The sequence below is a fragment of the Manacus vitellinus genome, unplaced genomic scaffold, assembly GCF_001715985.3.
Source record: "Manacus vitellinus isolate BGI_N305 unplaced genomic scaffold, ASM171598v3 scaffold_48_pilon, whole genome shotgun sequence".
NCBI classification, from domain to species: Eukaryota; Metazoa; Chordata; class Aves; order Passeriformes; family Pipridae; genus Manacus; species Manacus vitellinus.
In genome coordinates this window covers 2,111,010-2,137,481 of record NW_021940593.1, presented here as the reverse complement: position 1 = coordinate 2,137,481, position 26,472 = coordinate 2,111,010, and the positions used below count along the sequence as shown (strand labels likewise).

The window sequence follows — 26,472 nt, the reverse complement described above, 5'->3', positions numbered from 1 at the left end:
CCAGCATTCTGCAATGCCTGGGGCTGGGAGCTACCTCTCACCTCCAAGTCCAAAGAAAACAGATACCAATAAGGTTGCAACCCCATTGCCTCCCTCCCGTTCTGTCCGGCCCAAAGAACAATAACAAAAATGCAGCAGTTAACTCAGTGAACATCCTTGAAGAGTCCTTGTAATTAATGGCTCCTAAGGTATCACACCTGGCATTGCTGTCAACCCTTTTCTCCACTGTTAAGACTGACCTTATAGTTGTTCTGATATGCAGTAATGAATTTATGGAGAAGCTTTCACTGTTGACTCTTCACACATCTCTCCCCTCTTCTCCAAACAGCCTTTATCCCTCCCAACAAAAGAAAGAAAATAAAATATAGTGGTAGTGAAACAGACTCAGTCTCCTCTTACCTCTCTTTTTTTTTTTTTATCACTTTGGTTTTCACCTGGTTTTAACTCAGGTTTTTCTAGATAAAAATAAGAATTTGGGATTCTTGGGGGGGTTGGGTTGTTTTGAGTTTGGTTGTTTTTTTTTTTATATAACCAGTCAGGAAAGATCAAGGGTGCAAGGACCTTCTTCCACTCCTTCCAGCAAGCTCCTGCTTGCTGAGATTCCCCAGCATTTTGTTCTTCAACTTGTGCACAGGAATCCTCCCACATGGAGCCCTCTGTCCATTTTCCTGTAGCCAATTCCTTGTGCCAGTGGGGAGTTTTCTGGAGGAACCCATGTTTCCCGGGTTTCTATCTGTTCTCTCTCCACAGAACACAGCTTTTACTAACTCTGGGGGTGCTGGGGCTGCACGAGGCCCTGGGACACAGAGTGCAGACAAGGGTAAGGCTGGGGAGGGAAGGGCATTAAAAAAAGCACACAACAAGATCCAAATTATTTCGGCATTCCCCTCTCAGACAGACATGACCCATCACGTTTACAGAACCTTCAGTGTGCACCTGCAAGGTGATAGTATCAATGAAAGGAAAACATTAATTAAACTTTTGGTGGTTTTCTATCTTGCCTTACACATCAGCTTTATAGAGTGGATGCAGTGCTTGGACAAAGCAGATATCTACCTTATTTCCCTTCCCACTCCCGCCCCAACAGGCCACCCATACTCATGTACAGGAATAGGTTTTTTTATTATGATTATTTTTTACATATATATATATATATATATATCCCTTGCACTGAGGGGAATGCCTGTGCTAAACTCAGCCCCAGAGTCTCACCCCCTCCACCTTTCCCTGCTCTGACTCCCTGTGGCAACACAGAACAGCCTTTTTTTAGCTCTTGGGAGCGGACACAGCCTGCAAGGATGATATAGATATATAGATATATATATATAATATATATATATATCATATATATATATGAGAGAGATATATATTTATATTTATATATATATATATATAGAGAGAGAGAGAGAGAGAGAGAGAGAGATATCAATATCACTTGACAAGCTAGACTTGACAAGCCTGAGAAATGCTCTGGATAAGCCCCCAGTGACAGTTCAAGGCAGTGGAATTCCTTTCTAAAGAAACTGGAAGCTTACCTGGAGCAGGACAACATTTACAAAGTCTCCTCCTGTCCCTGCCTCACTCCCTCTCCACCTGTTCCTTGGTGACCTTGCATCTGGGACCCCCAAACCAAAGCCAGCTCATTTCACCAAATGCAAAGAAACAAATCAAGAGAGATCAAAGAAGCAATACTTTCATTTTGGTATTACCTACATTTCAGGCTCAAACTCCTTTACACTAATCTGCTAATCCTATATAATATTGACTGCCCAAGAAAGGAGATCACGCTAATCAGGATTTCTGAAGGATTTACACATGATCCCACACTTACTTTTGAACTTTGTCAGAGTGAAAACAGGAACATGTCACTACCAAGCTGCTACTGCATTTTCTCTGGGTTACAAGTCAAGCACCAGCACTGTCCAAATCTAAAGCCACCCAAATGTGTCTCTAGCAGGCAAACCAACATTTTTATGACCCTCTTTTCCCCACAGATGAAAGGGTAACTGCAACCATCTGCTAGGAGCTTCTGAAAAGCACAAACCTTAGTTCCTCCACCCAGTAATACTTCTGTCACACCTGTGATTCAAAGATATCTTTCAACTTTCCAAATCAAAAGCATGATCTATATCTGAAAAAAAGATGTTCGTGTCTTAAAGAAGCATCAAAACAAAATCAATAAATCTGAGCATTAAATGTATTGACTGGAGGGAAAACAGGCAGAAATGAAGCATCAAAAGCTATCCAAAAAGCAGTAGAAAAGAAAAAGCAGAAAAAAAAAGAATCTCATTTTATTTTAAATTGACTAACAATGTCATGTGATAAATTGCACCACATTTTTCAGCGTGTGATAGGCTGATTTAATAGAAGGCCTCTACTTTTATTTTAAGCAAGAGCTTTAAACTGAATCACCACATATGATGTGCAGAGAAGGGTTTTGCTTCAGCAGTTTAACATCTACACAAGGGAGGTGGCAAGTTTGCAGCAGTCTGAGTTTCCACATGGAGACAGAATCAGGAACATGATGCTGCCTCGTTATCCAGTCGGAGAATGTTCTGGTTTAGGGACAGCCAAAGCATCGGTGTGTCTGTGGGATCCCTGGGAAACTGGGAGTGAAGTTTGTATCCCTGGTAAAATCTCACAGGAGCCAATCCTGCCCTTCTCCAGGGCTGCCCAGCCAACCTTTGGTCGTTTCCCTTTCCAAAAGCAGCTGCCTCCCCAGCTCAGGTGCTGTGTCCCTGCCCAGCAGACGTGTGGGAGCTGCCTGACTCCAGAGCAAGTCAGCTGCCTGCAGGAACAGCAGGAGCATTCGTGTCCTGGGCCTGGGGGACCTCAGGAGAGCTGCTGGGCACTGAGCACTGTGAGCAATTCCAGGTTCATGTGAGCAGATTCCACAACACCCACAGACCCACTGAAAAAAAAACCCAAAACACTGCACATGCAAAAAATTATTATTGTGTGGGCTGAATCTACTGCAGGAAAGGAACAGCTGCAGCTGAGGTGTAAACTGCCCCGTGAGAATATTTCCTTTCCCAAAGAGATTAAAAAGAAAAATCAAAGCAATACAGGACTCCTTTCTAAATGTGAGGGGTTTGCCTTCTTTTGTTACTGGTTTGCATTCCAGTTGTGTAGAACAGGCTTTGGAATAAAAGTACAAAAGGAACTCTTGCACCATACTCACGTGGCTATTCTGGGGCAAGTCTGCAACCCCTCCTTCCAGATAAAGAGGGATCAATGTCCACAGATGCACTTTTGCAGATTAGAACAATTCACTCCCCCAAAAGGGTCCAAACCCACCCAGATAGTACAAGATTTCAGGTGCTGAAGGGAGAAACAGTCAATGCAGAAGAGCTGTTCTAGGCCCCACATTGCCTCTATACCTGATTTTTTTTGCTTCTATACCCAGCCCCTCCAAATTTAACCTGTTCACCACCAGGAACAAACTTCCATTCCAAATAACTGCCCTTACTACACAGGAAGCTTTGGTTCCTGGGGCTCTGTGGATTCTATAATATAAACAAAAAGTAAAACACTAAGGTTCTTGACAAAAGGAGAAAAACATTAAATGTAATGAGTTCACAACTTGCCTCTTCCCAACTGCTTAGTACAGTGAGCTCAGCACCACACCTTCAGAAGTGAAAACTATTTCCAAGTATCATTTTTCACCCATCCAGTAACTCCAACACAGACACAGCTGCTGAGATGTTGGGGTTTTTTTGAAAAACTACAAAACAGGAAGGGTCTGTAGCTTCTGATTTTGAATCTGTGATTGCTAAATTTAAACCCAGCAGCAGCCTGGTTACAGATTATTACATAAACCCAACTGCTGATCCCCCCCTGCACGATGGTTACTTTTGACCTAACTAGGCTTAAAGCACATTTCTTGGCCCCACTTTCTGCTGCCAGCCTGGAAGGAAGCAAATATCCAAGAAGAGAGGATTAAGGGAGATAGAGGAATACTTGAGAACAGGAGCTAGGCAGGATGCAGATTTGCTGCCTCTCTGTGTCATATGATTGCTTTGGCTTGTTCTGGGTAAATCAGGTGAAGGACATTTGGTCACACGAGGCCATGGGCTCTATCCACCAACCACCTTCAGAATAACTGTAGTGCTGCTGAGCACTGTTAGACATTTAGGTTTAAAGAAAGGTTTAGGTTTAAAGATTTATATTCTAAGAAAGCTCCCACTTGCCTGCATGTTCTTCCCACAACTCAGAAGAGGCATTAGACAGAGAGGCTCACGGCACCCCACATTTATTTACAAACAGGCTACACACAGGCTGAGCAGGAGGCAACAGAAAATGAAAACCAGGGATAAACTCCTTTCCACACAATGGAAACAATTCTCTCAGGAACAGGCAAGGAGATAACAGAGGGAGAATAAAGAGAAGAATTTCAGAAATTCAGGTGATTTTTGTTTCTCTCTACACAGGTATTTTGGTGGCCTGTTTGATACTCTCTACGTACCTTGACGTAGACATAGCAGACTCTGTAGCTGCTTGTTTCTACATTCTCTTTCCTCCAGTATCAAAAGAGTCAGTCACAGTCAAAATCCACCCAGCACTAGTTTAGCTTTATGTGCACTCAAATGCACTAACATATTTTGACACAAACTGATATTCTGTGGAATCATATTTTTATCTTTACATTAATCTATTAAACATGCCCTGTACTCAGGAAGTATTACATTACAACACACTTGCAACCAGAGTAGTGGCAGGGGGAGCATCACTGACCAAACTCCATTGATTTATTTTACCTTCAATTTTATTTAAAACCTGTGAAGCGTTGAACAAACATGTCCACTAGATAGATGCAACATCAGGATCTCAACATTCCTTGAGCCAGGCCAAGCCAAAACTAAAGCACACAAATCCTAAGAAACTGGTGATAAACCCAGTTGTGGTGCAGTAGCTTAATTAAGACATTGTAAAAGACACATTTGGGGTGGATTGCATTTGTTTATTTTCTCCCATGTGCATTACAGATGCACTGCAGGAATTACAGAACCCAGGAGACTGTGGTGTGCCAAGAATAATAGCAGTGGGGAGTAGAAACACCTGATCCAAGCTAGCAAAGGACAAAAATCCACAGTCCTGGTCGGTCAAAAGCAGCTGCTCCCTGAAAACGGGTACCTGTGTGCTGGTGCCTGGCACAGCTGTCTGGAATCACCCCTCAGCAGATCCCTGTGCACACGCCTGACAGCGCTGGAATGACTCGACCACTCATTTCTACTTCTGCCCAACATTATGCAACCGTTTTGCCACTGCAGTGATGAGGGCAGCTCCCTTCCCACTGCCATCTTCAGAGAGCATGAAGGTCACATCACACTGAGGTGCCAGCTCCTTCACTGTTTCCTGCAGGACTCTGGAAAAACTGAAAGGAAAGGGAGAGAAGAACAGAGCATTTTAACAGCTGCTTTCTGTTCTCAAATCCACTCAAACACTGGTAAATAAATATCAGAAGAGTCAGTTCAGTCAACACCCTGGAGAAAAGAGCCTCCCAGTGGTAACTGGACTTGACTTTGCAATTTTTGATCCTTTAACTAAGGCAAGGGAAAGGACAAGATGCAGGGAAACGTGTAGGATGATCCCCTCTCACACTTTTTAATCATCTCAGTAGAAAGCTGGTACAGCTGGGGGTGTTTCCACATGAAAATGAGCAAACAGCAAAGGGCAGTGGTACCAAGGCACTCACTGTGGATGGAGCTTGTACAAAGTCCCGTCTACTCCAACGGTGATTTGCAAGCGCTCCACACCTCGGTTCTCCCTCTTCTTCTCCACAATGGCAGCCAGCCCTGCCCCACAGAGCTGGGCAGCTCTTTGTGACACAACTCCACACACCTCCTTCACGATGATGCTGTCCTCACACGTGCTGTCCAGGCCCAGCTGCTGCAGGATCCGCCGCACCTGGAGGAGGGCGAGCTGGTCACTGCGCAGAGGGAAGCACACGGAGCAGCAAGCCATTAGGGAAAGCCTCAATTCAGACTGAAAACTGCTCCTGCCATGCCCTCTGCCATGTCAGACTGTATTTCCAGGAGGCACACACAGTAATGCATCTAACTCCCAAAGTCATGAGGGAGCTGAGCCAGATCAGCCATCCACCCGTTATGTTTGATCTCAAGGCTGAGACACTACTTTGAAGGCTTTCCACAGCAGAAAGGGTTTCAAATGGCCTGAAGACCACTGCAAACATGCACAGATATGTAGGCAAGCATGTGTTCATCTATCACTGACTTTTTACTTTCTTTGATAACTAATGTTTTAAGTCCCACAAGAAACACTCCAAGTATATAATCACACGTGGTGGTTAAGGCACCCAAGGTAACCCAGCTGTGTGAATGGGAAATGATAATTCATGTAATCACAGAAAAATTCTGGAACTCCCTCAGTTCTTCATTTTTGGCTTTTATTGTGGGGATGGGAAGGAGGGAGGCATGCAAAGAAGAAAATGGTAATTAACTTCTTGAAGGAAAGGGCTCCACACACTTGTTTTCTAGGGGTCCCAAAAGGCCCTAAGGATTTAAACCATGTAAATGTAACAACTTCACCTCTCAATCTGAGACAGGAACTTTGTTTCAAATATGCCTCTCTTCATGAGTGACTCCGAAATGTGTCCTCTGAACAGCAGCCCTTGTTTGGTTAAGTCAATCAAAATTTGCCTTACTATTTCACCTAGGTACATTCCACTGGTCATTTTTTCATACCTGTCAAGTTATAAAAGATAAAAAAAAAGGTGCATTTAAAGAGATGGCATGTTAGCTTTGTTCAGCATGAGTGGTAGGTACATGCCCTATGAACTCCCAAAAAAGCAGCCCAAGTTTGCAGAGCAATAGCCATTGAAATCCATCTTTCAATCAGCAAAACTCTGTTGCAGTGACTTCAAGTGCAAACACTAATTATAATATATTTACCTAAGCCAAATGGTAACAGAAATAGAAAAAATCCCTTGCAATAATAAAAAGAACACAGTGTTAAAGGCAGAGTCCACACTGAGGTGAAACACTTCCCTGTCTCCCCACGCATTCCCCAGTGAGTCACACCTGATCAATAATGTCTTTACTGAACAAACAGTCAAGTTCAGCTTATCCTCTTGCTTGAGTTGTATTTTACCTTTGAAAAATCACCCTAAGGGAAGGAACAAAGCATGACCTAGACTTTGCAGGGAAATCTTAAAAGCTGCACTGTTTGGTAACTGCCCTAAGATGAGAACAGTGCTGTGATAACAGAAACAAGGTACTTCTTTGGTTTTTTCTGGATATTTAGGTTACTTACCACGCGGCACAAGACATGCAATATTAACATTTCCTTTTTGATTATTCATTCATTAAGCGTGTTCTAAAAACCAGCCAGTGTCTCTTGAAGACTGACTTCACCAGGCTCTTGGCATCAGGACCATCACATTTACCTCTGTTTCCCTGGGTTTAGTGAGCCTTCATCTACTTCTTTATCATATTTTGTCCTGATGTTGTCAATGCAGCCGTTGTCACCAAACGCTCCCCACTCTGTATTAATGCACATTTTTCCTTCGTTCCCTTCCACTATTTCTATGTTTTTCATGTCCTCCATGTAGCACACATTGCTGCCCGTTCCTAGGAGGACAGAAATGACAAGGCTTCAGCCAGGAAAGTGAAGCAGCACCTGATACTCATGGAAGATGATTGCAGTGGTCATGTTAAAGTTCTCTGCGCCATACCCCAAATTTCAAAGTTTTCTCCTTTATCTTACAGAAGCAAGGGCTAGCCAGTGATGGGAAGAGTGCTTTAATTTATCCCAACAGAATGTTACCAAGTAAGACAGGCCCTGCACAGAAAATCCACAGCATAGAAGCCCTTTGTTGCAGGTCAGAAATGGCTCTGGCAGTGAAGCACTGATCAGTCATTGTTGCCAGTCTGGTCATAATGCACCACAAATCATCTTGCTCATCATCATCAGTGTGCTTCCCAAGGGCAAGCCCTGCCAAGAACCCAGGCCATTCTATGATTCTATGCTTAGACACATTTCTGGATCAAAACTTGAAGGAACTTATTGGGAGACTCAAAAGAGTTCATTCAGATTTTTAAGAACATTTGCTTGTCCCAAGGTCTATGACCTGGCTACACAGTAAATATCAATACATTTGTCAAAACAAGAATTCATGCTCTATCTGCTGTTCTCACCTTCTGTTACCCTGCATACACTTGTTAGGCACCATCAGAGATGTGATCAAAAGTCCAACAGATTCAGGATCCTACCTGCTACAGGTGTTATGTCTCCTACTGAATACCACACAAATCTGCCAAGAGCCCCAAGTGACCAGTAACACCATGTATCAAACTCAAATAAAAGATGCTGGCTTACAGACTCCAAAGCCTAGCACCTGCATATGTGCCTTTCTCTCATGGTGGTCACTTCAACATCACTGTACCTGCAATAAGGCCAATCTCACAGTTTGGATCCTCATATCCACACGTCATCATGGTCCCAACGGTGTCATTCACCACTGCTACAATGTCCAAGTCAAACTCCTACAACACAAGTCACAATCAGTAGTGGAATACCAGAGGAAGAGTGAGGGGGCATTAAATACACGAAAAAGAGCAGGAAAGAATAGCTCACATTTCTTCTCCTGATGGCCTCTCTCAGCATATCAACAACATCTTCTCCCTCACAGTCTGTTGCCTTGAATCCTTTTGTCCATCCCACAAGTGTTCCCTGAAACAGAACAGAAAGAAAATTCTAATTGAAGACAGAGAGCTGTACGTTCCAAGCATCAGTCTTTTCTTGCCTCCAATCCCAACCCTCTTTATTTTAAATAATGTGTTTTCCTGCACAGGTCACTGTGAGTGTCTAGTGCAGAGTGTGTGCCTGTGTATCTTTGTTACTCAGCTGTTAGTGGCAGTGACTCCAGTTTACTCAGCTATTTATCAAGGCACTGCACTCAGTGCCTTCTAAGTTCCATTTGGAAAACCTCATCTCACCTCCTGTGCACAGAGCCATTGTATTATCTGTCAGGGAAAGACTGCAAAAAATACTTTTGCCCTAAATAATTAAGCACCTATCAAACATTAATGAACATCTACTGTTAATTTTTGGCTCGTGTACTGAAGGACACTTGGGGTGATCCCACAGCTCCGGGCAACACTAATGTGTTTTTGGACAGCAACCTGGCCTGACAGAGGTTGATTTCCAGGTTACATGAAGTAATTAGCCTTCCACTTGGAAACTGGCTCTGGACTGTCTGTCCAAGTAAGAAAAAGAAAATAGAGGGCAACTGGGAGAAAAAGCTGCTCTTAAAAACCACCCTCAAGTTCTGGCAACAGTAAAAGACCAAGCACACAGGGCTACATATTGTGAGACCCTGACATAATTGTCTCTCACTCAGTTTGCCACCAATATTGTGGAATTTGGTTCCTAATTATTTGTCAAGACCTAAATACTATGCTGTAGGTTTGGAAGGCATATGGATTCATGTTTCCACAAAAGGCCAAGTCCTACTGCTGTACTCTTGACTGTGACCTGAAAATTTAGACAGACCAGACTAATTTCCAGGCTTTGAAGCTACTGTGAAACCCACCAGGAGATAAAAACATTTAGTAAAATAGCAGTCCTTGATTTCCCCAATACCCCACATTTTGACTGAAACTAAGCACAACATCTCCTGTCCCTCTTTGGAAATGCATCAAAATAATCTTTTCTTACATCAGATCTGGAAAGATCTGATGTCCAAAAGCCAATTCAAGTCTGCCCACTGACACTCAACAAGAAGAAACTAATGTAGTGCAGTAGCTGTACAGTCAGAGCTGTGCAGCATGGTTTGGAAACACCCTGGGATTACAGCTCAACAATCAGAAGGAAGCACCTGTTATCTCCTGCCATTGAAGACTTAAGGCAGCATAAGGAGATTTTTGGGCTATTAAAAATATGCAGTTCATTTCACTGTTATGAGGGCTTAATCTTCATAGAATAAAAGCAAGTAACATCCACCTCTTACTAGACACAGGAAGTTAAAGTTCCACCTCCCATATCCACATAGGATGGTAAGTTTGTCACGAAACACAACTAATTTGCACAGTACAGCAAATTAGTCTCCGAACCAACAAGTCACCCTTGTCCAAATCGATGTCATTCACCAGGCACAGCTGCCATCTGAGCCACTGTGTCCTGCAGCTCTCACCTTGTCAATGCTGGCTTGCCTGCATGGGAAGGAGAAGGTGAAGCCCAGGGGCAGCCGAGCACCTTTAATCCCCATGTACTCCAGAAAGTCTGCTATGCACTGGACAATATGGTCAAAGAGCTGGAAGGAAAGCAAAAGCAAAAGCTTTTGTAAATCTCACAAGTAATCCCATACAACGGGCCCTGGCTGGATCAGTTAAACCTCCATTCGAGATTACCTCTTCCCCTGTCCCTTGCATGATCTCCAAAGGAATGGCAAAGATTTTGTTGTACATTTGCACTGATCTTCTTCTCCCGCTTTTGATTTTGACCAGCAGAACCCTGAAATTTGTGCCACCAAGATCAAGGGCAAGGAACTTTCCTTTTTCTGCAGGGGAAGAAAGGTATTTAATTCTGGTGCTTCTTGTGTAACATGTTTGCCAGTCAGAATGGCACACTCTGCCACACATCCCCAAGACATCCATGTTAGAGAGAGCGCACTGCTCCCTATGGCACTTATCCCATTGAGTGCTTGTGTGGGGCTGAAAAAACAGCCAGGTAACATCACAGGAAACTCTGGTTTAACAACATAAATACCCCTGCCATTTTCCAGGTTGTCACATTCCCTTCCCCCAGAAAACAGACAAGAAACTTTCCTGAACCACTTCCAGGTGATCAGGAAATAACTTCACCTGTCCCATCTGGTGTCCCACGGACGTACGTGGGCAGCATCTTCACGGTGGCATTGGCTTGTGTCTCTCGCTTCAGCCCGTACTCCAGCTCAGTCCTCATTTTGTTCCTGACTTCTGTGAGGGTCTCCAGGGACAGCAGGAAGGGGGCGAGGGTGGCATCGATGTGGCTGCGCTGGGCAGCCAGCCTGCGTGCCACGGCCGTGACCATGGCAGCCCCCTTCCCGCTGCCGCTCAGGGACAGCAGGAACCGCACGTCGCAGGTCGGGACCAGCCTCCTCACCACCTTGTGCAGGCGCTTGGCGTATCTGCAGGGACAGAGAGCCCCTTCACACCCTCACAGGCACCTCGGGCACGGTTCACTTCACACACATGCACACCCAACAGCACAGGCAAGAGGAGCACGAGGGCAGAAACTGCTCCAGGAGGTGGGAACAGCAATCCTGATTTCTGGCTGTTCTGTAGAACCTGAACACTTGCAGGAAAGTGAAGATACCTCTCAACAAGTGTCAGTGCCAAGGGATAGGGACACTGGAGAGAAGCCAGGCAACGGTCACAGAGGGTGTGAGTCTCCACCTGGAATCAGACCTCCCTCCAGTTTGGGAGAAATATTTGAGCAAGTTTTCCAGTTTGGGAAAGCACAGGTTCAAAAACAAGGAGGTAGTGGGGGGAGAAAAAAAGAAAATTAAAAACCCACAGTGTTAGAAGAAGAAATTAAGAAATTAGTTAGAAATTAGTTAGAAATTAAGAAATTAAAAACCCAAAAGAAAATTAAAAACTCACAACTGCAAGTGCTCTGGAGGCCCAGGAGTCACTCAAGAAACCAATTGCACTTCCCCATACGCCATTATTCTAAGTGTTATGTTTTTCCCACCCCACTCCAAATTCCAAAGCTCTCAGGAGCTTTGCAATAACTAAGCAAGTCAGATCTCACCCCAAACCTGAAGCAAAACCAGTAGTTCTCTCAAAAGCCACACATGCATGCAGATGGAGACTCTTTGCAACGGGAACACGTGGCCAGCAATTACCAACCCCCCTTTGGCTACTCACTGGGGGTGGGTTTTGTAGAGCCCCCCGTCAATCCCGACCGTGGTTCGCATCCGTAGCAGCTTTTTGTTCTCCCTCAGGCGGGTCAGGATGGCGGCCAGGGCGGCAGCACACAGGTTGGCCGAGCGGAAGGACACGATGGTGCACACGTGCTGAACAGCAACACAGTCCTCCTCAGAGGGAAACAGGTTCAGCTCCGTCAGGATCTCCTTTGTGTTGCTCAGACCTTCCTTGTACCTACCCCCAAAACAAAAGAATACAGCATCTGATGCAAAGGCAACACATAAATCAATAGCTGCATGTTGGCTCAAAGAGAAATGAGAGAAGACCAGGGCCACCTACCAGGCAGCACCATAACTGGTTCCCATAAAGCCAGTAGTGTCTTTCCCTCACTATTCCCAAAAGCACCCAGGGGAGAGATCTGATTTTTAGGAGGCTGCTTCCTGAGGTTCAGCTTTCGGTGAGACTTATTAATTATTTAGCCAAGAAGAGAATGGGATAAAATAGTTCATAGGAGGGGAGCACAGGAATGGACACACAGCTTCGCTCAATACATTCATTCCCGGAATGACAAGGACCAGGATTCCTCTTCAAAACACCTGAATCCAAGAGTTTTCCATGTAGTCATTCATTAGCTGATCCAGAACCTGTACTACACCTCCACAACGCCAGTGTTCCCACACCAGAGAAGTCGAAAACTGGAACGTCTCCAGGTCTCTGAAGAGGTTATTTACACAACCTGCCTCTGTGATGGTCAGCAATAGATTTGCTACTCTGGAACTTCGCTAAAACTTTATCTTACAGCCATCCCACTTACAGAAAGGTCAACTTTTCTCCCAGGCAAAAGTAAAATCAAGTTGAACACTTCGGGATTGTTCCCAGCACTGACAGATTATAATTACACATTCATTATTATTGCTGTGCTTGTGAAAGACTAACATTGAGTGGCTTCTCTCAAAGAACATATGGCAGGTTCTTACTTTTCCATTGCAGAAACATGTTTCATTTCAATCTTGCCCTTGGTAAGCAGAGCTGTTGACGCTTTCCCATTGAAGAGTAGACCTTCCTTTGTCATTTTTAGGAGAATGAGTCTTACAAGTTCTCCCAAATACAGGCTGCCAATCATCTTCTCAAACCTGGAATGGGGCACAGGAGGGATTACAGGTCTTCACCAGCTCCTCTCTTTAGCCCTCCACACCATTATACCAGAGCAATCACCTATTTTTAACAACACATGAGCCACCACAGCAGCAATCCCTTGGCCTGAAGCAGAGAGGTGTGAAAGGTACCCACCCTTCCCAGAAAGAAAGGTCTGAATAAGACAGGACCAGGACCAAGTTAACTCAGGTTCATTGAAACAATTCCTGGACCAAAGGGGCTCTTGGCATAGGCTGGAAATGCACTTGAACAGCAAGTCAGTCAGGGAATCACTTACAGTTGTTTCCCAGGATTGAGGGACCCCAGATCGAGCTCCCGATCGAACTCGGTGCGGAGATCGTCCAGAGCACCGTCGTCTCCAAAGGCCCCCCACTCCGTGTTGATGCACATCCTGCCCTCGTCCCCTTCCACCAGGTCGATGTGCCGCATCTCCTCCATGTAACAGGCGTTGGTGCCGGTGCCTGGGGGTGTCAGAGACAGTGTAGATAAATCACTCTTTGGTCCAGGTTTGCTTTTTGCTCGTTTTAAGTCCACATGTTTGGGAATAAGTCAGTATATTGCCTTTGGAAGAAAGTACAAACACAAAACCCTGAGGTCTGTGATGCTAACATAGGCCACCTGCACTTGTGAAATCATTATTTCACAGGGAGAGAAAAAACAGGGAAATTATTCCAAGGCTTGACTTGCTTAAAAACTTTTTTTTCTTTTTCAAATGCACTTCCATGTGCTTTAACAAAACCATCCCAGTGCACAAAATGAAGAAACTACAGAAGTGTAACTGATTCTAACTACCAGACGTGAGAGGAATTTCTTTCTCTGGACAGACACACAGTAAGTTTCTATACAGTCAGCAGAAAAGTTTAGTATGCTGGTCACAACTGAACCCAGACAAAATGGGGACTGTGGCATTTGATGGCAATGTGATCAGCATAAAAACAGCTGCTTTACAGAAGGCAGCCAGGCTTGAAAAATCTAACCATTGTTTTTTCCATTTTCTTTCTGCTCTTTCCTGTACTGGGAAACTCCCTTCTACTCCAGATTTGTCAGAATTCAACAACTGAGGGCAAAAAAACCCTACTCAGTGAACAGAAAAAATTACCAATTATGACTCCAACTTCACAGCGCTCGTCATCATATCCACAGGTCATCATGGTTCCCACAGTGTCATTGACCAGTGCCAAAACATCAACATCTATGTCCTAATAGCACAAAGAGAGGTGATTAACAGGGGAAAAAAGCTGTGTGTTAAAGCACCAGCATGCAGACATACTCTTTGGAGCTGCACTTCGGAGGCCTGGTTCAGGAAAGTTCCTTGGTAGAGAGACACACTACTTCCTTTTATAACATTATCCCCACAACCCTGTAAAATAACAAAAACCTCTGAATTCTCAAGTGCTTGGTCAGGCAGGGTTTTTGTTTGAAAAATTTGTTTTTCCCCAATACAACCTCATTTGCCAGAAAAGCAACATGTTATTGGTTTGAACGTTGTGATCCGGTGCTTATGGGGCTGTGTGAAAGGACAGTGCCTGACCCCCTGAGCAGATCCCATCAAATGGGACAGAAAACATACACACATGAATGCAGCTATGGCAAATATCACCAATATCACACTCAGGTAAAAAGCCTTTCCATCAAGGTTGTGTGGTTTTCCTTTCACACCCATCAAAGGACTGGTGTAACTCAGATGCCAGCACTAGCAGGAGGCCACACTTCACCCAGAAGTCTCAGATCCTTTGTTACTGCTGAACTATGAGGCTGATGCAGAAAAAGAAGTGAAACAAAATCAAGGCTGGATTTTTACCACATGAGAAAACAGAACTTCCTCCTTTACCACAAAGCCATGAAGACACGGAAAGATGCTTTTTATTTCTTAGATGGTGTTACCAATAGCACCAAACATGAACAACAAGGCTTTACAGAATATTAAAACACAATGTTATTTAAAGTATACGCTAGTTTGAGGGCAGATTTAACCATGTCTTAGTGCTGATCTTAAAAATTACAATCAATCACTCCCTTCCACAGATTGAGGTGGACAGACAAGCCCTGGTAGAGTTAGGTTGCTAATTTGAGATGATAGTTTCCCTTACCAACCTTCATCCCACAAGCCAGGCTGTGAAACACATCATGTGAAACTACTGAGTGTTTTATATCTCATCCAGTAGTATCACAACAGATGCCCTTTAGCTCAGACAGTGGGGCTACGCTGTCCCAGTCTGGTTTATTAGTGTGCAGTGCCCTCACTGGTACTGGGGCAGCCTGTCCCTTGCAGCTCCGAGGGAGTCAGATCTACTAAATATACAGCCATGTTGGACACCTGTTACTGGCTGTCCCTTGGAGGATGCCTGACAGCTCCCAAAGGACCCACACACCAAGAGCTGATCTCCCAGGAGGACATTCTGAGGCCACACAGGTTCAGCTCCTGCAGGTACAAAACTTGCCTTATGCTTCTGCAGGGCCCTGCGCAGGGAGGTGACCACGTCTGTGTCCTGAACCCCTCGGACCTTGAAGTGCTTCGTCCAGGCAAGAAGAACCCCCTGAAAAGTAACAGTGTGGTGACCCAAAAGCTCCAGCTTTAGCACACAAACCTGCCACAAAGCCAGCCGAGACCAAAGGCTGTGGAGAAGTCCACTGTGTCTCTCCACACATTAAAACTGGGTCAATGTCTTACCTTGGGGTGCCTGTCAGTAACAACACAACTAAACAGGCACACTCATAAAGCCCCAATCCTGCAAATGCTTCTCCCTGTGCTCTGTGTAAAGCATGTGCAGCTTTCCTGATGGCCATCACAAACTAACAGCATTAAGCACAAAGCATTGGCAGGACTGGGACCCAAAGCACAGATCCCTAGGAATAAGAGAGGCTAGAATGAGAGAACACAAAATAATTGCAAACAGCCCTTCATTTCCCCATGAGGTCTCTCAAACAGCTCATCTACAGGTCTTTCCTATTTAGAATCAACTGTAAATAAAACACTGAGAGTGGTTAAAAAAATAAAGATGCCTCAAGACACAAAACTATGTGTTTTACAGTCTAATAGTCTTCATAAAAGGGTACATGGTTCCTGTGGAACTAGAATAGTTTAGCTTAAAGATCATGTTGCCCTGAGATCAGAAATGAGTGTTTGAAAGGTAGTCTAGTTAAATGATAATGCTAATCCATGCCTTCTTCAGAGGGCAATGTAAGCACAATCCCACAAAAAAAACCCAGGGTAACACATCCATTCATCAGCTTCTACGTATCCTGCAAGGAGCTCAGCTTGCCAACAGTATTTTTTAATGCATCCTACCTCTTCCAATTTGGTCTGTTTGCATGGAAAAGAAAATGTAAAGCCAAGAGGTAACTTCTTATGCTTCAGGTTTTTGGTCTCCATGAAGTCTAACAGACAGTCAGCAATGTAATCAAAGAGCTGGAAAGAAAAATCAAAGAAAGGAGTGGACAGGGTCAGGCTGTGTCCTGCAGGCAGGTGCTCAAGCAGAGCAGCCCCACAGCAGTGCCCTACCTCGGCGCCGTTCCCCTGGGTGACCTCCTTGGGTGTGGGGTAGAACTTGCTCTCCAGCTGGCTGCTCTGCTTCCCATCATCAAACACCTTCACCTGGTGGGCACGGAACAGGGAGCCACCCAGGTCGACGGCGAGGAAGTCCCCCTTCTCTGCAACACAAACAGGCCCCGTCGCCGGTGACAGCCACGAGGCCCAGCTCAGATGCCACACTGAAGGCACAGCCAGGGCCCTCCCTCACCTCCAGCTCTCCTGCCCCACCACAGCAGATCCTTATCCCATGGGCCTGGCAGCATCACTGAGAGCTGGAAGCCCTAAGCCAGGGTGCCAGGTCCCTCCTGTTAACTTGTTATTTAACAGCTAATTCAACTTTTATTTAGCAGCCTGGGTTTGTCCACCCTGCTCCTTCCACAGCAGCATGTTTTCAAGCTGCAGAAGGATGAGCTTCTCAGCAAGAAAGACCCAAAGTGAGTGCAAATCCAAGCAGAGCACAGAGAGGCTGCAAATCCCTCACTGAAATGTGGGAAAATCAGTGTGAGAGCATTACCTACAACCAGTAAAGAATGAGGGATTTGCAGTTACATGTTAAAACTCAGCCTTAGAGCAGAAGTCAACTTCCAAGTGGGGCAAGACTAATTTGCCACCCAAAGGCAACCAATACAATCCTTTTCAAATGCCTTTAGGTGTTTCTGTAAAAGTACCATTTTGTTTCACAGTCTTAGCTCAAACACATGCTTCTCCAGCAGGAGACTGACTCAGATGGAAGGACAGGTTGGCCTCACTGCTACAATAAAACAATTATTTATCCCCCACACAGGAGAAGGCCCTTCCCAAAAGGAAAATGCAATGGCACGTGCCTAATCTTGCATGATCTTCGAAACATCTGACCAAATTTTATCAAATTTGGCCCTGAAAGGGAAAGAAGCAGGAAATTCTACCTATAATACCATGGTCAGCTATCACTAAGGTGAGGAGGCAAATTGGATCACTCAGAAAAATCTGAAGGCTCACTGCTATTACAAATGGGAAAAAATCCATCCAAGTCTGAGGTGCTTAAACCTGCTGGAAATTTTGTCTGGAATTAAAATACCAACCAGGATTTTTCAAGAGAGCAAAAATAGAAAAGCCAATGTGATATTTAAGGTAGGCAGTGTGTCAGTAAGACACAGCCCAGCTCGATGCTGCAGCATGTCCTTGACACACAGGCCAGGGGGACACTGTCCCAAGCTGACCTACAGGAAAACAAAGTCTTGCAGCAATGTTGACATTACGTGCAATTTTCCAAGTCTCCTGACCTCAGGGGCTCCCTGCTGTTTCAGGACACTGTCAGTGCCACATGAGACCTCAGGACCAGTGATGGTCACTGAAACTGTAGGGGTTAGGAAAGAACTTCTTCCTCTTTGATGAAGGTAGCAGCAAAAGGAAGAGTGCCCATTTCCATCCAGGCATTGTATATAGTTTCTCTCAGAAATGCCTCATTTCAAGGGACTTCCCTCCAAATATTCCCTTTATGCCATTAAAGTCATTATTTCTCATTTAACTGCAGGGAAATTAACTTCAGAAGGAATAAAGTCCTGTGGAAATGAGGTACAAAGCTAACACTTCTCTTCAGGTTTCTGCACAGTTGGTATATGCCAAGTCATTGGCATATACCAATTCACTTGGTTAAACCTGGGAAAAACTTAATTTTCTGTCAGCCTGCACTGCCAGGAGCCAGCTGAGCCAGGAGAGTTATTTTGGATGCTCACACTCCTCCAAACAAGATGGGCTTTTAAATTCTACCTGACCTCACATCCTTCCAGAGGACATCATTGCACTTCCTCCCTCTCTAAGTCTCAGGAGCAACTGGAAACAAGGATCCAGCTGAAGAAACAGAGCAGATGGTTTCCTGGTAGACCCCATCCAGAAGCAGATTTTCCCAGTGCAGAAGGCAAGGAAAGGCAGGAGGGGATCACTTTTTGGAGCATTAGAAAAAGCAGAGTAGGGTTTGCTGTCAGGAGTCAAGAGGGGATCACAGGTCTGAGAACACAACCGTTGCTGTCATGTGGCAGTTTGTGGGGTTTCTCTGCAGCATCCTGCCCTCCCTGTAGCTCCAAGAAGGCCAGGCCATATCCCACACCAGCAGCACACTGCACTGCAGGCTCTGGGCTGTAGAGGCTGCCCTTGCCATGTCCAGCCACAACTCCTGCAGCAAGGCCTGCACCAGGGGAGAGGCTGTTTTGGAGCACTTAGGAGGTCCTTTCCTCAAACAAGCAGCACTGGGTCAAGATCCACCCTGCTGCAAGGAAAAAAATTCCTGCCAGAGGCTGCTGTCTTCTCACTATACACCTGCTGTCTCAGTGAGACAGCCAAAGGCTCTGGGGGCCCTGTGCCTCTGCTGTGCTGTCCTGGAAGACTGGCAGCAGCATCACGTTCCTGGCCCAGCCCTGGGGAGCTGGGGCAGGGGGAACTCACCGGAGCCGTCGGGGAGCGAGCGCACGAACGACGGCAGCATTTTCACTGCCGCTGTGGAGTTCGTGTCCCGGCCCAGCCCCTTCACCATCTCAGCCTGGAAACGAGCCATCACATCCAGCAGGACATCATCGGAGAGCCGCAGGGGATACAGGTACCTGTCAACCTGCAAACAGCAAAGGTGTCACTCCTGCTCCTCAGTGCTCACCAGCTACCAGTTGTTCAGTTCATTTTTGACCTCAGCACCACGACTGTCAGTGCAAGCAAGCTCCAGGGCACCACCAGAACATTTACTCTTCTAAAACTTTTGTCTGAACAATGTTTAATGCAGCCTTGGTGAATTACTCTCCAAAAGCTGGCCATCTTTTCTTATGGCTCAGTAACTTGCCAACCTACATAAGCCCATGAGACTTTCCTGAGACCCTGGCTAGCTGCTTTTACACCATCCTCTCCTCCTATACATGTCATGAACTAGAACTGCAAAGTATCTTGAGCTGCTGAGAATCTGACCTCTCTGAGGCAGGTCCAGAAAATGCCATCAGTACCCAAGCGTGTCAGCCACAACCCAAAAACATCTATTCAGCTACTGCTTCACTCCACAGCCAATTAACTTTGTTGGAATGCCAGGCTGGAGCTCAAAGGCTTTTTCTCATTCCAGCTCTAGCCTCCATTCTCTTGTGATTCTAGGATTACATCTAAAACACGTTTTTGGGTGCAATCAATACCCTTTCTTAAGGGTCTGTAACTTACAGCATACATTGAAACAAAAGCCAGTTGAATTTAAAGGGAATCAAAAGCATCTACAAAGTAGCTCGTTCTGATAAACTGGTAGAAAAGCTAATCAGTGTTTATGTACAGGTTCACCAGGGCAAAATTACATGTTTTCTGCTTCAGGATCACGTGCTGCTGGGACTGACATTTACCTGCAAGGCTGTAAATAATGTGGCTTAGAAACTGGGTACAACAGAGGATTAACACAGCAAAATAACAACCTATCAACATCCAGAAGCTTTTCCACTGGGGAGCCAGAGTTTGGTGCTGTTATGAACATGATGCAGGCATAATAATTGTGTCCTCCAAACAGCTGGATGTCCCCTGAAGGGTAATTCCTGTTCACATCCTGCTCCCCACAATATGAGACTCAGGCCCAGGGGCAGTGGGCAGGGGAGAGAGGGGGGACAGTCCCCAACGCTTTGCTAGCACAGATACTCAGCTCTTGCACCATGGGCTATGTTGTTATGTTGCTTTATCTCTTCAGAGCATTTCTTCAGTCCCATTTACATAGAGAGAGGTCTGGAGGGCTGGAAGAACAGGCACAAATGGAGTCGCATCAGCAACAAGGCAGAACTAAAAAAAAGCTGCATTGTTTAAACAGAGGGGAATGCAGGTTGCAGATAAATTGGCCTCTGCTGCAATTTAGACTGGCCACCTATTTTAATGAGGCACAAACGAGTTACCTATTCACAGTCTCATTTGAAACTGATGGTCAGCAATGACCCACCTGAAAGAACCAGGATCCTGAAAATCACTCCAGCACTTACCTAACATACACAAAGGAGGAAGTGCTAAACTACAAAATGCAATTGTCCAAAAGCAGCAGCTGCCTTTGGATACAACTGTGCCTTGAAAAGGACATTATTTAGATTTGTCTTTGTAGCCCTGGTTTGCACATGCACTTGATTTCCTCCAAGGATTTTTTGAGGCCTCACCACTGTGTAGGATCCATCACCTCAGCCCACGCACCCATACTGCTTTTTTGGAGAAAGTACAATGCCTGGAGATGTACAGCACTCACACACTGACACAGACCCAAATGACTTTGTGACAGAAGTCCCTGTGGAAAAAAACTCAAGAGTAATAAAAATTGCCACGTCTGTTTGCAGAGAACATGCCCAGGCTCCCTGCTCCCCAGAGAAACTGCATTCCCCACCCTGTTTACCTACAACTAAAGGAGCAGATAGTCCTCTCCAAGGAACTAGATAAGGCAGAGCCCAGGAAAGCCAGCCTGATTTACAACCAGAGCAAGACCCTGCTCACATACCATTGGCTTGTAAACACAGGAATGGCCAGGCTGTGCAACACCAAACTCACTGCCTCCCTCCCATGGTACAAGAACAGAGCCTTGCCTGAATTATGGAAAAACAGCACTGTTTTCATGGCACAAGGACTCTTGGTTTTGCCACCACAGAGTAAATAAGCCTGGGGAGGGAGAGGTGGGAAGGCAATCCTTCTTTCTATTGAGGGAGAAATCAGCTCTGTTCCCTACAGCCTACGCTAGGCTCCTTGAAGGAGAAGTCTAAGGAGCATGTGGCTTCTTGACTTCAGGAAGGGCTACTTTGCACCTAGCAGAAAGACTCATATTCATGGTTTTGCCAGAATTCCTCTGCCCTCTCCTCACTTCAGGGAAGTCCTCCCTCAGCTCCACTCTGGATGTTTCTCTGAAGAGCCTGCTCCACCCAAGCACTGCTCCACAGGGTCTCTTCTCTTAGTAAAAAGTAAGAAGAGCACTGTCTGGATTAGAGATTTTAGATCAGCTCCTGCACACAAGAAAGGGGCATTGGGGCCCTTTTCTGATCACGTTAAATCCTAGGGATAAAAGGGCTGTGACTGAGTCAAAGACAGAATCTGACTGTTGGGATACCAGTGCCTTTCTTGGAATGCATCTCTCCAAAGCAGAATCAGCAGAAGAAGCCCTCCTAAGAACAAGCCACTGCACGTTTAGGGCACAGAGAGAAGCTGATGTTGCTGGCTGTGCTGGTGAGCTCAGTGGTGCAAGCAGATCCATGCATCAGGACCTTGGATCTCCCGCCACACATCCACAGACAGCCCCACCTCCAGCCGGCTGGAAAACCGGGACAGAGCCTGGCAGCAGTGGCAGCGCTTAAGGGAGACACCAGGAACACAGAAGACCTGCAGGGGACATGTCTAGAAACCAGAGGACCTCTGACCCACAAAGTTTACAAGTCCAGTGTGGTCTCAGGAAGGACCTGAGTGCAAAACCCATTCCAGCGTGGCCATGAAAATAGATTAGGAAACAGCAGCATTAGGCAACTCACTTTGATGGCTTCAGATCTGGGCCGTTTCAAGCTTTTCCAACTGTAATTAAAGGTCACATCTATAAACATCAGTGATTAGCCAAGTTTGGACAAACAGAGAGGAGGCACAGGCACTCCTCCCACACCTATGCTAGTTGGAAATGTCTCCCGAGTCCCAGCAGACCTGGTCCAAAGGCTCCAGGAGTCTTCCCTATGCCTGCTACAATGTGACTGACTCTTGATTCCTTCTCAGCTTGAGAAATCCCATCCCTCCTGCTACACTTGCAAAGCAACTCAGCAAGAGGTTCCTTTCTGCCCTCTGGACTACATCACCCCACACCAGAGAAAGTTTAAGCACTTCTCCTTACTGAGCATCATTTGCTCCATTACTGGAGAAGCACTTACAACTGTGCAGGGGAAAGCACAAACCAGACCTATTTTCACACTTGTCAGGTGGTTTAGGGTTTAAATACTTCTTACCCCATCTGGCTGAATGGCTTTAGTAGATAATGCCATTATCTGGAAAGCACTACATACTGCAGACCCCTCACTATCTGGGTAACAGTTCTCAAAACAGGAATCAGCTAATCTTACCTTTTTTATTTGATCCTCTTTTAGCTTTGTGAAATGGAAAGCCAGCAAGTGGACGGCAAACATTGTCTTGGAGCAGATGGATGAGTCAGTAGTGAGAGAGCTGCTGTGATTAACTCCAATGCCACAGGTCTTTATTCACGAAGCTGGAGCTAGAGGGACATCAGCTGAGCCATTTCCCCCAGGGTGGAATAGTGGAGTTCCTGGGAAACCGAGTCCAGAAATAAATCCATCCAGTGTGATCGGTTCAGTGGTTAAACTTCTGCCTCCCTGTATCACCTCCCCATCAACCCGAAGTCCCTCCCTCCCCAGCTACACACTTCATTGTGCCAGAGCAGGCACCTGGAGAGCTGCCAAGCTGAAGGGGAGAAAAATCGATTTTGTTACTGCCCCACTTGGGAATTGTTACCACTTGGCAATGCAGTTGCTATGCAGCAGCCCCTCTTCACTCAGGGCGGCTGCCGGGCTCCCACCACAGCAGCCTCCAGCAAAGCACTGCCGGGAATCAGGAGTTACACAGCATTAGAGGAGGTTTCTTCCCTCTTCTCAGCACTCCCATTTGCGAGACAGGCTCTTCTGCATGAATGAACTCCACTCCAGTTCTGCACAGCACAACCTTATCTGTAGCTTTTTACCAATTAGGCTTCAGCTGTAAAGGAGCAGAGACACACAGACCGCTGCCCCCAGCTGGGTTCAATTCCCAGCACAGACCTCGGGGACTGGTTACTTATTCTCCACCCCTCCTGAAGACAAAGCTTCAGACCAATGAAGATCCTCAGTACAGCAAAAGCTGGGCAGGGGGCAGACTGACCTGGCAGCCAGCAGCGTGGGTATCACACTGCCTCACTGGAGAGGTGCCTTTAACTGGCAGCACAGAGCGCCCGCAGCGAGAGCAGCTTCCTCACACCACCAGAATTTGACAGTCTTTAACCATTGCTCTCAAAAGTTCACCCTGCATACACAAGTGTTTCCAGAATTTTGTCAGTGTATCAAGTGATATGAACTATGGAAACCTCATCCAAAGGGAACTGGGTGAAATGCTGACACAAAGGAGAGAGAAAAAAAATCGCAAAAGGCATTCTCATGGGGCAATTAGAGGCTCACTTCCAAACTGCACCTACACACGGCGTGTTTCCCCCCAGTTACTGCTCAGCTGGACTGATCACACTTACTGCACTGGCAGACAACTGTCACCCAAAATTGTACAGAACAAGTTAACAATTAACAATTATTTTGATAAGATTAGAAAAAGAGCAGGGGGAGAAAAGGGAATGGAAAGGGGGAAGGGAGTGCCAAATAATGTGAGGGGACACAAAGAACTACTCGGCAGTAGAAAATTAGGTCTGGAGATGCAGAGTGGGGCAGAGGCAGCCAGTCAGCAGAAAGGGATGTCTGACTACATCAATTCACAGCCTAGAGTGGACCCAACAATCTCCTGCTACTGTAAAAGAGAAGTACAACTGATCCCCATGGTGGGTGCACATACAGGAGTATAATCCACCCACAACACAACACTCAACTCCATCCTCAGCACCAGCCTAGGGAAGAGGACTGTGCCTGTCCTGGCAGCTCTGGCACGTCAAGGCACGGATCAGGAGGAGTTAGCTCTGCTGAACAGCAGGAGCACTCACAGGTCACATTTTTTTAGCCTCTGATCACGAGGAAAGACTGAAAGAGCTGAGGGAGGGGAAGGGAATTCCTTCTGCAGAGACAGATCATACAGAACCTCTGCTAGGAAAGGTCTTTTTCTTTTTTTTCTTTTTACACCCCCCCTTCCTGCCTTGCATCAGGGATGAGCTCTAGACACTGGGAGATCCGGCCAGCTCCATTTATTTTCCACTATTCTAGAACAAGAGTAAAGCAGACAGAGTAGCTGAGCAGTCCATAAATAGGGCTTGTTCTAAAATTAGGCCTTTGATCTTCGAGAGAAAGGGAGAAAAGAAAGAAGAAAATAAGCCATGCTACCAGCCAGAGAGCACGGTTCACTTCTTCTCTATTCATCTTTTAATAACTGCTGGCTTGTGAAGTCAGACACTGACTCCCAGAGGGACTGTCTCTCTCCTCATTGTTTACCCATGCCATCCGAGTCACAACCCCTCTGACCAGCAAAATTCAAAACATCACCTTTCAAGCTCCATCCCACTTTGATCCAGACCTCATTGTGTCTGTAATACAGTAGATTTATTTTTCATTCTCTCTTTTCTTTCTTTCTCTAACGGATGCCACTGGAAAAGGGTCTCTAAGATCCAAATGTTCCTAAACTGGCAGCAAGCTCTGTGAAATACCTGACGTGTCAGAATCGCTGTGTAACCTGTTCGCTCATCCCTGGGGTATCCTGGCTCCCGGCTTTTGTTGTGCAAGAGAAGACAAGACATGATCTCACTTCCACACAGACAGTAGTTCAATGCACCAAGGGCCCAACACCCAAAAACAGTACAGCCATTTCATACAGACCCTGCCAGAACAGGGGAACCTCTGCAGGCCCAGGTGAGCAGGTCAGCTTCCATCACACACAGTTTGGAGGCCTGAGGCAATGTTGATTTCCCCCTTAGTTAGAGCTGCACCCAGCAAAAGTTATTCACAAACCTTCCCTCCCCGCTTTGCAAGGGCCAAACAAGACTTCAAAATTGTAATACCCCTCTCTCTACTTCCTCCTCCTGCAGTTCTCCCTCCAAGCCCCATCTCAAGGGAAAATAGAGAATCTGAAGAGTCTGGTGCTCATCTGCCTCCCACAGCCTTGCAGTCAAAGACTTGCAGAGAAAAGGACCTCACAGCTACAATGGGGAAATTCAGATAAATGTCTTGAGTATCTCAGCTAAACATGCACCAGTTACCTCGAGAAAGAGGTACTGTATCAATAAGCATTTTATTGTGGGAGAAACACATCTATCTTTGGTGAGATAGTGGCAACACTGGTTGCTGAGTTTGGTACCCAGGTTAACAAGGAGACAGTGGACGAGGCTACCAGTGAGTCAGCAGGAGAAATGATAACTTCTTCATTATAGCTTATTATTCCAAGACTAACCTTTAGAATATATTCCCCCCCCCGTCAAAGTAGCAGCAGGTTCATTCCCCACTATATTCCTACAAGTTCATCAAAGCTCAGAACAGAAAGAAGTCCCTACATTCATCCCACATATGCCCCTCACAGGGCGACACCAGGATGGAAAGCAAGGCAGAGCACCCAAGGGAAAATCCAATCCAAGGACAGATACCATTTAGAAGAGATGGAAACAGCACAGACAGAAAAGAGCATATTAGCTTAAGAGACAGAAGGCTTTTACCAAGCAGTGTATCAGTCAGCCATTCCCAGAACAAGTGAACAATATTAATGATGTTGCTTAAAAGCAAAAGGTTTCAGCACAGCCCCACAGGGCATGTTAAAAATGGGTGGCTGGGATAACTCTGCCCCACATCAGTCTGGATTGTAGCACATGGGACCAATCTGGCAGCCATTCTAATGGGAGTCAATGACAGCCACGCCATTAGCTCAGAAGAAAAGAAAACTTTCATAAAGTCAGCCTGGAAACGCCTGAATAAACTTCAGAGCTCCTAAAACAGTTACTATGGAGTCGCTATGGAAACATGCAATGAGTTAAGCCAAGTGCTAATCTCAGCAAAATACAAAAAAGAATGCTTATAGTCATTTAGCTTCCTTATGGCAAGGCTTGCTGCTCAAACACAAGGCTGGCTTACGCCCCCAAGGCCCAGACACTCTTTCCTTGCTCAAAAATATACTCCAGTACACAGCTTAGCTATAATTAAAGGGTAAATTTAGCATAACAGGCTAGAAGCCAAGCACAGTAGCAATGTGGGTCTCCTGCAGCCCAAACCCAAACACTCTGGGGAGAGAGAAGAATTCTCCTTGCAG

At 45.8% G+C, this 26,472-nt stretch overlaps 1 protein-coding gene and 1 long non-coding RNA gene across 2 annotated transcripts; both read right to left on the bottom strand.

Moving 5' to 3' along the window:
- Window positions 1-526: 526 nt before the first annotated feature.
- On the bottom strand, window positions 527-2,832 carry LOC108640939. The gene is made up of 2 exons (XR_001921608.2): window positions 2,045-2,832; window positions 527-936 (listed from the first exon to the last, which is right to left on the bottom strand). It is a non-coding gene; the product is annotated as an uncharacterized LOC108640939 (long non-coding RNA).
- Window positions 2,833-4,747: 1,915 nt separating this feature from the next.
- LOC103764980 (putative hexokinase HKDC1) lies at window positions 4,748-22,906 on the bottom strand. Its single transcript, XM_018079946.2, has 18 exons — window positions 22,605-22,906; window positions 18,979-19,141; window positions 16,528-16,676; window positions 16,315-16,434; window positions 15,467-15,562; window positions 14,125-14,224; window positions 13,303-13,486; window positions 12,848-13,003; window positions 11,871-12,104; window positions 10,824-11,128; window positions 10,371-10,519; window positions 10,154-10,273; window positions 8,596-8,691; window positions 8,405-8,504; window positions 7,406-7,589; window positions 6,549-6,704; window positions 5,696-5,929; window positions 4,748-5,374 (listed from the first exon to the last, which is right to left on the bottom strand). Exons 1-18 carry the CDS (start codon window positions 22,665-22,667, stop codon window positions 5,230-5,232), a joined length of 2,754 nt encoding a protein of 917 aa, XP_017935435.1. The 5' UTR covers window positions 22,668-22,906; the 3' UTR covers window positions 4,748-5,229.
- Between the last annotated feature and the right edge of the window lie 3,566 nt (window positions 22,907-26,472).